The 15,382-nt window shown below is 34.7% G+C and overlaps 3 protein-coding genes across 3 annotated transcripts; 2 read left to right on the top strand and 1 right to left on the bottom strand.

Moving 5' to 3' along the window:
* Nucleotides 5,137-10,414, bottom strand: LOC107630717 (FAM10 family protein At4g22670). The gene is made up of 11 exons (XM_016333934.2): nucleotides 10,072-10,414; nucleotides 9,925-9,964; nucleotides 9,664-9,819; nucleotides 9,491-9,578; nucleotides 7,929-8,009; nucleotides 7,767-7,831; nucleotides 7,238-7,378; nucleotides 6,640-6,756; nucleotides 6,283-6,486; nucleotides 6,118-6,175; nucleotides 5,137-5,580 (listed from the first exon to the last, which is right to left on the bottom strand). The coding sequence occupies exons 1-11, from the start codon at nucleotides 10,179-10,181 to the stop codon at nucleotides 5,483-5,485; spliced, it is 1,158 nt and encodes a 385-aa protein (XP_016189420.1). The 5' UTR covers nucleotides 10,182-10,414; the 3' UTR covers nucleotides 5,137-5,482.
* LOC107607217 (putative protein FAR1-RELATED SEQUENCE 10) lies at nucleotides 12,444-13,235 on the top strand. Its single transcript, XM_016309193.1, has one exon. The coding sequence runs from the start codon at nucleotides 12,444-12,446 to the stop codon at nucleotides 13,233-13,235; it is 792 nt and encodes a 263-aa protein (XP_016164679.1).
* LOC107607223 (protein FAR1-RELATED SEQUENCE 5-like) lies at nucleotides 13,248-14,798 on the top strand. Its single transcript, XM_016309201.1, has 2 exons — nucleotides 13,248-13,822; nucleotides 13,868-14,798. Exons 1-2 carry the CDS (start codon nucleotides 13,248-13,250, stop codon nucleotides 14,796-14,798), a joined length of 1,506 nt encoding a protein of 501 aa, XP_016164687.1.

The following is a 15,382-nucleotide window of genomic DNA, read 5'->3' on the forward strand; positions in this document are numbered from 1 at the left end:
ATAGCATTTTGAACATAAGGGACTAATTTATTTGCTCAAATTTATTGACATATTGTTTATTTAATTGAGTAATGCTATATGTACACCAAAATCAGCCACTAAAGTCAACCACCAGTATAAAATACATGTTGGAATACAAATACACATTGAAAATAAATTAAACCACACATGTATTTATACACAAATATATTAGTAACTGATTTTAGTGTACAAATATCATTTTTGTTATTTAATTAGTACTAGCTACTCGATGTTAATATAAAGTTCTTATAGATTAGAAACTAACCAACCATGCTCCTCTATATCTCTCCTAAAAAATACTGTTATGTTGTAAAATAAATAAAAGGTGTACTAAATATAAAATAAAGATGTTTAAATAGAAGACTCTAATATTAATATTAGCCAATATAATTAACTCAATAAAGCTAATTTATATTATATATATATATAGCAACTTATTATAAGAGAGAAAGAAAAGAACAATATATGAGAGAGAGTAATTATTGTTATTGCTGTATATTGTTCTTCAGTCACTTCTCTATTTATAGGCAAAGAGAGCTTTACATTCTCAACTTCATTAATTCTAGTTTGCATTGAGAAGTTGAGTAATTTAGTATCGAGAACAAAAACAGTCACTTCTCTATTTATGGGCATCCACTTTGACTATTTTATTCTTATCACAATACTCCCCCTTGGATGCCCATTTAGGATTATGCCTCATTAAAACCTTACTAAAGGAAAACCCAGTGGGAAAAAACCTTAGTGAAGGAAAAAGAGTACAATATACTTTAGTGATGGGGACTGCCTCATTAAAAACCTTGTCAAGAAAAACTCGATGGGAAAAAAACCTGACCAAGGGAAAAAGAGTACAGTCTCCCCCTCTTGTCGACATCAATTGATGTCTCGAAATCGGCGCATCCCAATCTCATGTACCTATCTTTCAAAGGAGGATTTTGGGAATGACTTTGTGAACAAATCTGCCAGATTGTCCCTTGAGCGGATCTGTTGGACACCAATTGTCCCCTGATTTTGAAGATCATGAGTGAAGAAGAATTTGGGAGAAATATGCTTTGTTCTATCACCTTTGATATATCTGCCTTTAAGTTGAGCAATACATGCTGTATTATCTTCAAACAGGACAGTTGGAGCTTATCTTATGGTCAATCAGTCCACATGATGATAAGATATATTGGATCAAACTCTTGGGCCAAAAACACTCGCGACTTGCTTCATGTATCGCTAGTATTTCAGCATGATTAGAGGAGGTTGCTGCTATCGTCTGTTTCGTGGACCTCCATGATATAGCTGTACCACCATATGTGAACAGATATCCTGTTTGAGATCTCCCTTTATATGGATCAGACAAATATCCAGCATCTGCATAGCCAACTAATTGTGACTTGGATCCATATGGATAAAAGAAACTCTTCCTTTAGAGTTTTTATAATTGTTGGAATCTCTTCAGGAGTTCCAATGATATTTAAATCATCAACGGACACAGCAATAATAATGAATCCAGATGCAGTTTTCTTTATGAAAACACAGGGGCAGATATCATCATTCTTGAACCCGTTTTTTGGCCAGATACTCAGTAAGACGATTATACCACATTCGTTCAGATTGCTTTAGACCATATAAAGATCTTTGCAATTTAACTGAGTATAACCCTTTCGAATATTCACTGGATGGTTTAGATATCTTTAGTCCTTTAGGGACTTTCATATAGATATCCCGATCTAATGAGCCGTACAAATAGGTTGTTACCACATCCATTAAATGCATATGTAGTTTATGATATGCAGATAAAATGACCAAATAACGCAATGTTATCGCATCCACTACAGGGGAATATGTTTCTTCATAAAATATACCGGGCCTTTGTGAAAAACCTTGTGCCACAAGTCGGGCTTTGTAGTGCACAACTTCATTTTTCTCATTTCTTTTTCTCACAAATACCCATCGGTATTCAACAGGTTTTACATCTTCAGGTGTATGGACTACAGGTCCAAAGACTTCACGTTTTGCAAGTGAGTCTAATTCAGCCTTCATGGCTGCTTTCCATTTTGGCCAATCATTCCTTTGTCGACATTCTTCGACTGATCTTAGCTCAAGATCCTTACTTTCATGCATGATATTTAATGCCATATTATATGCAAATATTTCATTGACAATTGTCTTATTTCGGTCCCATTTCTCTCCTGTAAAGACATAATTTATAGAGATCTCATCATTTTCACAATTTTTAGGTACCTGAACGTCTTCTGGCATTAAAATTATATCAAAATTTTGGACAACTGCAGGTGTCTTTACTGTGTCTTTTTCAACAGGAATAGTATTTACCTCTTTTCTCTTTCGAGGATTTTTATCTTTGGAACCGACAAGCCTGCCACGCTTCTAGCGTGTATTTGCTTCAGTGGCTATTTGTCCTACTGAGACATCAATTCGAATTGGGGCTTTTTCTGCCCTGCCACGCTTCTGGCGTGAATTTGCTTCAGTGGCTGCTTGTCCTACTGGGACATCAATTCGAATTGGCGCATTTTCCGCTGGTATATAAGATTTGGTTATCCTCTTTGTATCGGAAAATGCATCAGGCAATTCATTTGCTATTCTTTGCAAATGTATAATCTTTTGAACTTCTAGTTCACATTGCCCTGATCGAGGATTTAAATGCATCAACGATGATGCATTCCAATTAAGTGCCTTTTCAGGAAGATTATTCTCTCCCCCTAATGTTGAAAATTTTGATTCATCAAAATGATAATCTGCAAATCGGGCTTTAAATACATCTCCCGTTTGTATCTCAAGATACCTCACTATAGAGGGAGAATCATATCCAACATATATCCCCAATTTTCTTTGGGGCCCATTTTGGTGCGATTAGGTGGTGTAATGGGAACATATATCGCACACCCAAATATTCTTAAATGGGAAACATTTGGCTGCTGGCCAAAAGCTAATTGCATAGGAGAGAACTAATGGTAACTCATTAGCCTCAAACGAATAAGTGTTGCGACATGTAAAATAGCATGCCCCTGATGCCAAGGCATCTTAGGCTAGTTTCACTAGCATTTTTCTGTTAGTTTTAGTTGTTTTATGCATTTTCTTGAGCTTAAAGTAACCAAGAATGGTTAAATGAATAACAAAGCAATGAACCATCCAAACAGTATGATTTTGATGCAAATTCCATGAGTTTTTAGTTATATTACTTGAATGCTATGAATGGAAGATTTCTCATGAAATTTTGCCCCAAACCGAGGTTGGGAGATTTGTTCTCATAAGCAAGGGTCTAGCAATTAATTGGAGGCGTTTAATAAGTGATTGTGCTAACCCATTTTGTGTGTGAACATAAGCTACTGGATGTTCAACACTTATTCCATTAGCCATACAATAAGCATCAAAAGCTTGGGAAGTAAATTCACCAGCATTATCAAGACGAATTGCTTTGATTGGATTTTCTGGAAATTATGCTTTTAATCGCATAATTTGAGCCAGTAATCTCGCAAACGCCAGGTTGCGAGAGGACAATAAGCACACATGTGACCATCTCGAAGATGCGTCTATCAGGACCATAAAATATCTAAAGGGTCCACATGGTGGATGCATCCCTTTTTAAGGATGCTTGATAAATATCAACTAGGTGCCTTGGGGTACGACAGGTACGTGACCAATGACCCTTTCCACCACAACGGAAGCATTTATCCTCGATTGATTTACTTTGCCAAGTATTTCTTTCTTTATCCTACTTCTAGTGAGATTCTTTCTTGTTAACATAATTTCTTTTCCTTCCATAATTAATTTTTTTTTTGCTACCAAAGCCTTGACATTTACCTCTTCTGGGGTTATGATTTGCCGCATTTGCTTCAGAAAATGGGGTGGCACCAGCAGAGCGCGTTTCATGATTTCTCAAAAGTAGCTCATTGTTGCGTTCAGCAACAAGAAGGCAAGAATTAGCTCAAAAAAAAAATTTAAATCCTTTTTCTCGATTGCTACTGCAGGAGCACATTCGAGGCATGGAAGGTCGAGAAAGTTTTCCCTAACATATCGGGCTTGAGGAAGTATCACATGATTGTACCTTTCTTCAAGGTCTTTCCACAGATCTGCAGGATCTTTTAATGTGGGATATTCATTTTTCAATCATACGTCAAGATGACGATGAAGGAAAATTATGGCCTTGGCTTTATCCTTCTGGGATGTATTATTTTTAGTCTTAATAGTATCTTCAAGATCCATTGAATCAAGATGGATTTTAACATCTAGTATCCATGATAAATAATTATTTTCAGATATATCAAGAACATTATATTCAAGATGAAAGAATTTTGACATAATAAAAATTTGTTACCTGAAGTCTTCCTAAAACTTTGTTAGAGATTCATGCTGATAACGTGATGTAAAATAAATAAAAAGTGTACTAAATATAAAATAAAGATGTTTAAATAGAAGACTCTAATATTAATATTAGCCAATATAATTAACTCAATAAAGCTAGTATATTGTTCTTCAGTCACTTCTCTATTTATAGGCAAAAAGAGTTTTACATTCTCAACTTCATTAATTCTAGTTTGCATTGAGTCACTTTGAGTCACTTCTCTATTTATAAGCAAAGAGAGTTTTACATTCTCAACTTCATTAATTCTAGTTTGCATTGAGAAGTTGAGTAATTTAGTATCAAGAACAAAAACAACCGCCCATATTAATGGACATCACTTTGACTATTTTATTCTTATCACAATATGTTATAAATAACTTTCGTTTTACAATGTCTAGGTCGAATGCTTCATGACAAGGATGCACATCGCTAGAGATTTCTTGTTGAAAAAGCACATCGCTAGAGATTTCTTGTTGAAAAATTTGCTTTCTGTTTAGGAGTGATTTTCAAACTGCTTTAAAATTTGAGGTGGTAATCGTGGGTTCTCCTGCTCTCCAACTAGAAAAATGTCAGATGAATATTTTTTATAAAATAAGTAAAATTATTAATTACTTAATATTTCTCATTTTGTTCTTACTATTAAATGATTAACAATTCTTTTGGTATGGACTAATTCTTCCTACCTTCTTTTAATTCAAACAGAAACATATAAATCGCACGTCTTTAGGTATCTACTGCCATTTTCTCCTCATATACGAAACAAAATGTTAAAAACTACGCTTAATTTTTTTTTTTTCTATTTTCTTTTCATAAAAAAAGGGGGGGCACGAGATGGAGCCCTAAAGTCGACGTCTAACACATCCCCCAACCCCACTTTTTTCCTTAAAAATGAGATATCTCGGCTTTTATCATTCAAATTCTCTAAAAAAAATTACAGTGCTGGTGACAATTACCACAACTAGTAAGAGCTATAAACATCTCAACTTAAAACTCGTACTTACAAATGACGAGAGATTTATGTAATTCATGAAAACGCAAATAAATACTAAATATGCAAGACAAGAGACCTGAAAGACTGAAAAATAAGATAAAGATGTTCACGTTCGAAGTTGTTTAATTGGGACCTCCAAATTTGCTCATCATTTTCGCAATGACCGGAGCCACCTTGGGATTTGACTGATGCTTAGCCAAGTTAGCAGGGTTCTTCATAACTGCAATCGATCCAACAAGTACATAATGTTGCCATCAATGAATATATACATATAATTGAAAGGAAAAGAAGATAAAGCCCCATTCCCCAAAATGAAAAAAACTAACAGAAGTTGATTTAATTTGTTTTGAGCACAATTGTCAAAAGGCACATGAAAAGGAAATGATGATATCTTGATAAAATTAACTGGACCCTGTGAGTCTATGACTACATCGTTTAACCACCATCTATTCTTCCTCATCATTCCACATCCCCAGTCTTCGAATAAAGTTTGATGTTTCACAAATATGCAATTCTATGAACAAATTGACAAAATCTAAATCTTCATAATCTATATTCAAAACATGACATATGAAGCAACCCAATAGTTTCCTCAAGCTACTACAAATAACTACATGGTCATCAGATTTAGTTTGGTCAATTCTGCCAGCAACTTACGAAATCCAGAAAATGCTTGGACACATATCAAATATAAAGAAACGAAAATACAAATTTAATAGGAAAAGAAATGAGAATATATGTCAAAGCCAAAGATTACCGTCTTGAAGTGCAGCCATGACCTCCGGATCACTAAATGCCGCCATTAGCTCAGGGTCCTGAAATTTGTCGATGTACATTTAATATTAGAACAAGAACATAAAGAGTGTTTTTCATTAAGCACTTTACATAAACAACATATATCCAGATACCCAGCTATACTTACATTCAAGATTTTGCTAAAATCAACATTTCCAGGCACTCCACCTGCCATTCCTCCCGGGAAACCTCCCGGCATCCCTCCTGGGAAGCCTCCCGGCATCCCTCCTGGGAAGCCTCCCGGCATGCCTCCTGGAAACCCACCAGGCATGCCTCCGGGGTTTCTACTGGAAGATGATTGATCTTGCTTCTTAGCCTTCTCATATGCAGCCTACAAAAATACACAGTATGTTAGCAGAATGCCAAAAGCTAAATTACATGGGATTACATAACATGGCATGCCTTTCTTGTGATAGACAGCAAGTTACCAGCATGCCAGCAACTAAAATACATGGAATAATGCATCCATATCAAAATTGAGAACCTGAGCTTCAGCACGACGTCTTTGCCTCTCACGCTCAAGTTTTTTCTCCGCTCTTTCCTTGTGCAGCCTTTCATACTTCCGTCGGTGTTCCTCAATCTTGTGAGCATTTGGTTCCACCTAATCCAGAATTCGCAATAAGATCCCAAAGCAAAAGCAACCATTTATATAAGACAGATATTCAGAATACCCCAAATGATTTGATACAATTCACGGCATTCAAATTACAATAAACGATGTCAACCATTATCTCCTATTCAACTATTTTCTAGTCAAGATAAAACTAATTTTCATGTTTTATAAACTTCTAATGGATCAATGTTCTACATTCTAAGATATCTCTTTTATAAATGTAAGTCATTTCAATTATTCGATTGATTTGAATATTCAGGCCATATCAATGTTGTATTTCACTGATATAAACAACCATAATCAAACTTATCTGTGTCCGATATTTCTTTTAACTTGAGGTGATTCTAAACTCATTGAGGTGGGATTTTCTTAAAATCAATTGAGTATCTTATTATATTTATTTGTAGGTGAAGTAAATAATAGATTAGCAAATCTCATTCAGCTCATACGAAAGGACCACAGAACAAACCTTCTTAAGTACAGCACTTATTTCCTCATCATAATCAATGTTTGAAGCCACATGAAGATCCTTTGCAGCCTCTTCCCACTGACCAAGCATTGACCGTGCTATACCACGCGACTTGTAGCCTTTAGCAGAATCGGGATTGATCTGAATGAAGACAAATTTTAATACATACAACATAATGCATGTAAAAGTACTGCCAATAAAAGACAACATATGGGTTATGCATTATGTACGTAGAATAGGAAATCATGTCGTGTTATGTTAGTATAAATTCATAATGTTTCCAAAACCAGCTGTCATTCAAAAAATTTTTTAAGGAAACGCAAAAGGGAGTACCATGCAAAATAATTTAGAAAAAAATAATTGCAAATCAACCCACCACACCTTATATCTAATACTAATCACTTGGGTATATTTGGAAACTATAAATTTTCCAAATACATTCACCGAGTACATTCATAGACCTATTTTAAGTCAAGTAAGGATATGATTCTGTCCATCAATCTGTGATACTAAGCGGAAAGAATATAACCTGCAAAGCAGCATTTGCATCACGGATCGCAGCATTTGGTTTCTTCATCTTGATGTAAACACTGGCTGTAAATGATCAACAAATATATAAAAGAATTAACAGATATCACATACTTATAAGAACAAACAAACAGATCATGTTGTAAAAAGGACCAAGTCATACCTCTGGTGGCATACATTATGGCAGATGTAGGATTAAGCAAGATTGCCTCCGTCAAGTTCTCAATTGCCTCCTCGAACTTGCCTGCATTAGAAAGATATGATATTAAGATTACTGCTGCATTACCAAACAAGCCTATGATTAATTCTCAAAGAAATAAACATTTCCAATGCTATATAAGACATAATAACACTAGATAGTTTTTCAAAGTTTAGACCACTGAGAGATATAGAAATTATACTGTTAGATTTATTTTGAGATTTTGCAACTTACCAAATTTACTACCCGTAACATAACTTACTAGATAAGAATTTTTTATCCATTCTAGAAATTGTGGAATTAGGCAAGTGTGACCAATCCTCATTAAATAGGCCTGTTGTTTGTGCTTCCTTTTGCCCTTCTTTTTCACATGATTGTTTGGTTCGTCAAATTCACAAGTGGTGTGATCAACGAAAGAGAGTTGCCATCCCACAAGGAAAGAGGGTAACATTGTCTAACAATACCATTGCAACCTACTTTTATTAGGAGGGTGCCACATTATAATCTAGGGTTATATCTACAGTTGCTGGACCAATAAAATTTGAAATGTTGCTCTTTGATGAGAACAAAAGCACTACATGGCAGTGACTATCCATGATATGTTTGTTAACAAGGTCTTATGTTAAAACTTGAGCTGTGGAAGGTTGCCAAGAAACAGAAATGGTGAGAGAAGAGAGGCAGGGAGAAAGGAGTTATAACGAAGCAGATTTAATTGCTGAAGAAGAATGAAGAATCACAAAAAATAAGTTCAGTGCAGGTTCATCTAAGAGAACTAACTCTGGGTTAAAATCAGCTACAACTTTCTAACTCAACTCTAACAGAATTCTAACTATGGTAAGTTAACAGCTAACAAACTAACTAATCTAACAGATTGCTATAAATATAAGAGCTAAGCTGGTGAGCCGGCACTATATATCAACTAACATCTTACGAAGAAGATAATTTATGCATGCATGGATGGATACTTCCTCTCTTAATATAATAGCTAAGATTCAAACAAAGTCCATGATCATGGGATTATGGAAGACATTCTCTTTATACAATGAACCATCTCAATAAAGATGAAATAGATCCAAAAAGGATTCTTATCCAAGCAATTATGAGCACTGTAAATGTTGGTTCATCAAGTTGATGAAATAATCCTTCAATACCTGCTTTCCTAGTGTACAGTATTGAATACAGACTTAAATAGGAGAATGCACTTAAAAGCTACGATAATGTGTAATCGTTGGACTTAGGAGATTCATAAAAATATTACTTTTTCAAGATACAAAATTGAAATTTTATTTTAATGTAATATTTAACTAGATCTTTAGGAGATTCAGAAAAATATTACTTTTTCAAGATGCAAAATTGAAATTTTATTTTAATGTAATATTTAACTAGATCTCTACTTATTATAAAACAACTAGATAAGTCGTTTTTAAGAAGTTGAAAAACTTGAAAAAAATCCTTTTTAATTTTATTCAGAATAATACATTAAAATGAGCTCATTATCCACTTCAAATTTCACAATGGAAAATTACCTTCAGAAATTGCTTCCATGGCTTTAGCTTTGGCAGACTGCGCAGCATCACGATTCTCTTCAGTGACCTCAACAGAAGCGTCTCCCATCTGAAACATCACATCACACCCATTCACCTCATTAAAAACCCTAACTTCAGTGTCACAAACATATTATAAAAAAAAAAAAGAAAACCTTCTGCGGAGGATCATTGTCAGGCTCAACGGTTTCACCCTCGAGCTCAACATCAGATTCAATAATCTCGTCATCTTCCTCCTCTTCTACTTCATCCACCTTGGGTTGTTCCTCGTCTCCAGCATCCTCAAAATCATCATCACTCTCCGCATCTCTCTACACGCATTCATATGTCAAACCATGATTTCAATTTTTCTCCGGAAAATTCATAGAACAGAAATGGAATAAACGTTGATTCATAATAATAATAATACACGGTACCGATTTGGAGTAAGCAGATGCTGGTAGCTTCGCTCCGAGGCTGCAGCGAATGACAAACAAAGAAACGAATCAATCAGAGGGTAAGTGATTAAGTGTGTAATTTGAATTGGAAAGCGAGGGATAGAATTGGAATTTTGGGGGATTTACCTTTCGAGGTAGTCGCGGAAGAAGGAGAGGGAAGGATCGGCGAGGACGGAAGGATTGGACTTACACTGTTCGATGAAATGCTTCAATTGGTTCAGCTTCGAAGCGTCCATTACTCTTTCAATTTCTCCTTCTCCTCCACTCACACTCTAACTACTGCTACTCAAACTCAAACTCAAACTCAAGCTCTGTGCGAAGCTTCGCGTTGTGTTGTTTTGTTTTCTAAGGTTTTCTCTTACTGTGGGCGCTAACCCTGGGGTCTCTCTTTACTCGCTTGACTTGTGAGTTGTTCGGAATGTGTTTGACGAGGTTATTCTAGTACCTTCTACTTCTAGTGGATATGCATTGTGTATTTTATTTTCTTTTAACCCGATTTCGAAACTTAACTCCTCCTATCCAGTTTCCACTTTCAGAGCTAAATATTTGATGGTCCGAGAATCTTTAGACCATTTAATTTTAATTATAAATTAATTTTATATATTTTATTTAATTATAAAAATTATTTTTTATTTTATAAATTATTTATTTTATCAATCATCTATTATATTTATTAACAATCAAAAATAAAAATAATAACGAATTAGATCTTTCATCGATCGTAATAAAACTTTTGGCCATTCCAATGCATTAAAAGTTTATATTTGATCCGTGACGTTCGTAATGAATTATAAAATCGTGTTTCCTTAAAAACCAATCGATTGGATTACAGTTTATCACAAAACAATCGATTGAAAATTGCAAGGCAGATTTTCGCATAAATCAATCCATTGGTCATATGACCCAATCGTTTGAACGATGAATAAAAAGTGGATTTTTATAATTCAATAGATTGTTTATACTCTCCAATCCAATCGATTGAATGCTTGAAAACAACCTGATGTCTCACAATTCAATCGATTGGTTTTGTTACTCAATCGATTGAATTCACCAAAACAATATGGATTTGCCAAATTCAATCGATTGGTTGTGCAACCCAATCGATTAAAGTGTGTACTACGCCTATTTCAATCTTGTTATCGTTTTTAGAAATTATCTTGTTATTCATCTATCTTATCTTTAAAATTCTATCTTCTATTTTTAAGGTTGTATTTTGATTTAGATACTCTAATCTTATCTTTTTCTTAATATTAACATTATAAATTGGTGAATAATTCATCACCAATTATTCAATCCCACCATTGAAATCGTGTATCATTCTCTTTGATTATTAAAAATTTCATTGTTTTTCTTTCGAACATCTATCTACTCAATATTCAATTTTTTTTCATTCTTTATCCGTCTATTTAATATCCACTATTTGTTCATCGTTAATTGACAATCACCGTTACAGCAATCAGCAAAGGTCCAATCAATTTTTTTCATTGTAACAATCCATCGTTTTTTATTACAAAATCGAGGTTAGTGAATAGAATCTCTAATTTTACAATTATTCGTTTCGATACTTTATTCATGAAATTGATTGTGTAATGAAAAAATATTTTTTTATCTTTTATTAATTCACAGACATTGAGAAATATTAAAAAGTAAATAGATGTTATTATTTTTTATTATTAATTAGCTAGCAATCAGGGACGGACCTAGAGGGGCGAGTAGTGGCCTGGACCCCCCAAAATTTTAAGAAACTATACTTATATATAAGATTTGTGTTTAAAAAATAAAAAAAATATTATGTAATTTAATAATTTTATATGTATTATTTTTCACTATGTAATAGATCTATGTCTTAATTGTTTAATTTAGGGGTAAGTACGATTTTGGTCCCTTAAGTTTAGTGCCAGAATCGAATTCGTCCCTCTTGTTATTTTGCCATTAAAATCGTCCTTAATGTTTTTTTTCGTATTAAAATCGTCCTTTTTATTTTTTTTGGACAAAAGTACCCTCACCACTACCAACATAATTACTTCCTCCACCACCACCACCACCAACACCAACACCACCGCCACAACCTCCACCAACACCAACACCAGTAACTAGGGGTGTAAGTTACCGAACCAAACCGAAATTTACCGCAAAACCGAACTGAAATTTACAACAACCGAATAAAAACCGAAAAAAATCGGTTTTTTTGGTTTTTTTCCAAAGTAAACTGATCGGTTCGGTTCGGTTTTCGGTTGGCTCAGCAGAAACCGAACCGAACCGAACCGAACCGTAGAAATGGTTTAATTATATGTATCTTAATAAATCTGTTAAAAAACTAACTCCAAAACTATATGTTAATTATTTTTATAGATTAAAAAATATATATATAAAAATTGGCACCTCCATATTAAAATTCCTGGATCCGTCCCTGCTAGCAATATTAGAATTTATCTATTTTATGTAATGTTATAAGACGGAGTGTACTGAATTTTTTTTTTTCATTGGACATTTTTAAGATGTCAGGTATATTTACGGACAATGAGATGAATGAGCAATACCAGGAGGACGATGACTTTAACCAACAAGAAGAGCTAGTAAGTGACCAAGATATGATGGATGAACAAAATGAATTCGAACGAGATTTCGGAGATGAATTTACTGAGGGAGCGTATTTTTCTGAATCTGATCAATCAGAAGATATCCTTGAAGCTGCTTATGCGGTTGACTCCGTGCAAGACATTACAACTTTGAAATTTAGTGAAAATTTTGCGGAGGAAATTGGCAAATATCACTTTTCTACTTTGCAGCTTGCATTTGATTTTTATCTGAAGTACTCAAAGTCGAAGGGTTTTAGTGCAAGGAAGAGCAAGACCTTCAAGAATAGTATTGGCGAGATTTACAAACAAAAGTTTTTATGTCATAGGCAAGGATTCAGGGAGGAGAAATATTACACGATGGAAAAAAGGAAGAATGAGCCTAGATTAGAAACAAGAACTGGATGTGAAGCCCGAATGGATGTTAAATTTGTACCAGAAACTGGAAGGTGGCATATCTTTTATTTCTTTGACGAACACAACCATGATCTATTAGATACACAATTCAGTGCTATGTTTCCTGTCCACAGAAAAATGTCAGAGGCAGATATTATGCAAATGATGAACATGCTAAAGTCAGGGATTAGCACTTCACAGATATTTGGTCTTCTAGCTAGTCAAGCAGGCGGGTATGAATTTGTTGGCTATGGTCCCAGAGATATGTACGATGAGATTGCTCGGCAAAGGCGTCAAATTCCTGGTGATGCAGCATGAGTGTTGAAGAAGATGGAGGATATACGGTTGAAGGATCCACAATTATATTTCAAGGCATGTCATGATTCAAGAGGGTTGGTACGTAACTTGTTCTGGTCTGATGGGATTAGCCAACTAGACTACCGACTCTTCGGGGATGTTATTACTTTTGATGCTACGTACAAGAAAAACAAGTATAGTTGTCCATTAGTCATATTCAGCGGGGTTAACCACCACAACCAAACAATTGTTTTTGCTGCTGCGTTAATTGTGGATGAAACTACTGATACATATATTTGGCTCCTGCGTCAGCTCATGTTTGCAATGAAGGGCAAGACCCCGACCTCAATAATAACTGATGGGGCCATGGCGATTAGGAATGCAGTAAGAGATGTATTTCCCGAAGTCAGACATAGATTATGCGCTTGGCACCTTATTCGAAATGCAACTAGCAATGTTGAAAATCCATCGTTTACATCTAAATTCAAAAAAATAATGTTGGGAGACTACGAGATTCCCGTGTTTAAGCGTAAGTGGGTTCAGCTTATTGAAGAATTTGGCCTTGAAGATAAGCCGTGGGTGATCAACATGTACGAAGAGAAGCATACGTAGGCTACTGCATATATAAGAGGAAAATTCTTTGCTGGCTTTAGAACTACCTCAAGATGTGAAGGTTTATACTCAGTTGTGGCAAGGTATGTGGGGTCGCGGTATGATTTGACAAGTTTTGTAGAGCATTTTCAAAGGTGTGTTGCACACTTGCGCTTTAAAGAATTTAATGCTGATTATGAATCTACACATGGGGTGCCCGTCATGCAGACTTGTATAGAGCTGCTAGAGAGATATGTTGCTGAGTTATACACTCATGAGATATTTCTTTTGTTTCGGCCATTTCTCTCTAAAGCTAGATCAATGCGGGTGCTAAACATAGAGAATAACGATGATTGCATAAAGTACATTGTGTGTAAGCATGGGAGACCCGATTTTATGTGGACCGTTGATTTTCATCAAGAAGAAATGATCTTCATGTGTACCTGTTTAAGAATGGAGTCATTTGGAATTCCCAGCGAATATATTGTGAAAGTTCTGGTTGACAGAGACATTTGTGAGATTCCCCGGTCATTGGTATTGGATAGATGGACAAAAAAGGTTAAATCAGCACTCAATGATCCAAGTGGGTTCACCAGGGATGCTGTTGTTATTAGTCGTCAAAGTGCCTTGATGGAATTTTCTAAACAATTGGCTGCTGTTGCTGCTAAAGTACCAGAGAGATATGAAGAGACACATGACCTAATTATGGGATTGTACTCATCTTACAAGGCTGCAGACGAAGGCACTAATCAACCTCAGTCAGGTGTAGCTAAAAGTAGCAATCCGTATGTGCATCAAAGCGGTGTAGGCTCAGGACAAGCATCTAGGAAGAAGCGGAAATGTTGTAGTGTTTGTCAAATAGAAGGATATAAGAAGACAACATGTCCTTGGCAAAAGGACATTGACAACAACGTTATTGAAGATGAAGCTAATGGTTCGGATGATAGCAACGTATATCCAGAACCGACGGCTGAGTTAGATAATGATAATTAGCCACCCTCATATACTTAATATTTTTGCGGAGAGAATCAGTTCCATATTTGTATTTATTTATTTTTTTGCACTATATTAATGAAATTTTATATATTCTTCCAATATTCGTGCGTATGCTTTTTAGATGAAATAATTGTCAAATAAATATCGATTTGCAAAAAAGGGTAAAAAAATCGGTCAAACCGGCAATGTAAACGGTCTGGTCCAGTATTTAAAACTGTCAGATTGAAAGATCTGGAATTTTTATACATAAATTAATTACATAACATAAAATATAATTCACAAGACATAATATTTGTATGCCATTGTTACTGAAATAATAAATGAAATAACATTACTTCATCAAAATAATATGATTTTTTTAAACTAAAATATCTATATAGTGCATAGAAATAGAGAAAAATTGTAAAAGTCACAAAACGATAAATATCAATTTAAGAAGTCATTGAAAAATAACTAAAGAAGTACATCCACCAAACATAACAAATAAATGGGCAATAACCAAAGTATTAAGTTTTATCTAGATTACTACTATAATCTTTACATCTCATGGTTTGTGTGCATATTCCAAAACTCATTGGTCG

The sequence above is a fragment of the Arachis ipaensis genome, chromosome B01 (genome assembly GCF_000816755.2).
Source record: "Arachis ipaensis cultivar K30076 chromosome B01, Araip1.1, whole genome shotgun sequence".
Lineage (NCBI taxonomy): Eukaryota > Viridiplantae > Streptophyta > Magnoliopsida > Fabales > Fabaceae > Arachis > Arachis ipaensis.

Excerpts from the sequence above, each read along its gene's own strand:
- LOC107630717 (XM_016333934.2), bottom strand. The coding sequence starts at position 10,181 with ATGGACGCTTCGAAGCTGAACCAATTGAAGCATTTCATCGAACAGTGT. Across the intron at positions 8,010-9,490 it reads CATGGAAGCAATTTCTGAAG|GCAAGTTCGAGGAGGCAATT; the intron begins GTAATTTTCCAT and ends TTTCTAATGCAG. Across the intron at positions 6,487-6,639 it reads GACGTCGTGCTGAAGCTCAG|GCTGCATATGAGAAGGCTAA; the intron begins GTTCTCAATTTT and ends GTATTTTTGTAG.
- LOC107607217 (XM_016309193.1), top strand. The coding sequence starts at position 12,444 with ATGTCAGGTATATTTACGGACAATGAGATGAATGAGCAATACCAGGAG.
- LOC107607223 (XM_016309201.1), top strand. The coding sequence starts at position 13,248 with ATGGAGGATATACGGTTGAAGGATCCACAATTATATTTCAAGGCATGT. Across the intron at positions 13,823-13,867 it reads ATGTACGAAGAGAAGCATAC|AACTACCTCAAGATGTGAAG; the intron begins GTAGGCTACTGC and ends TGCTGGCTTTAG.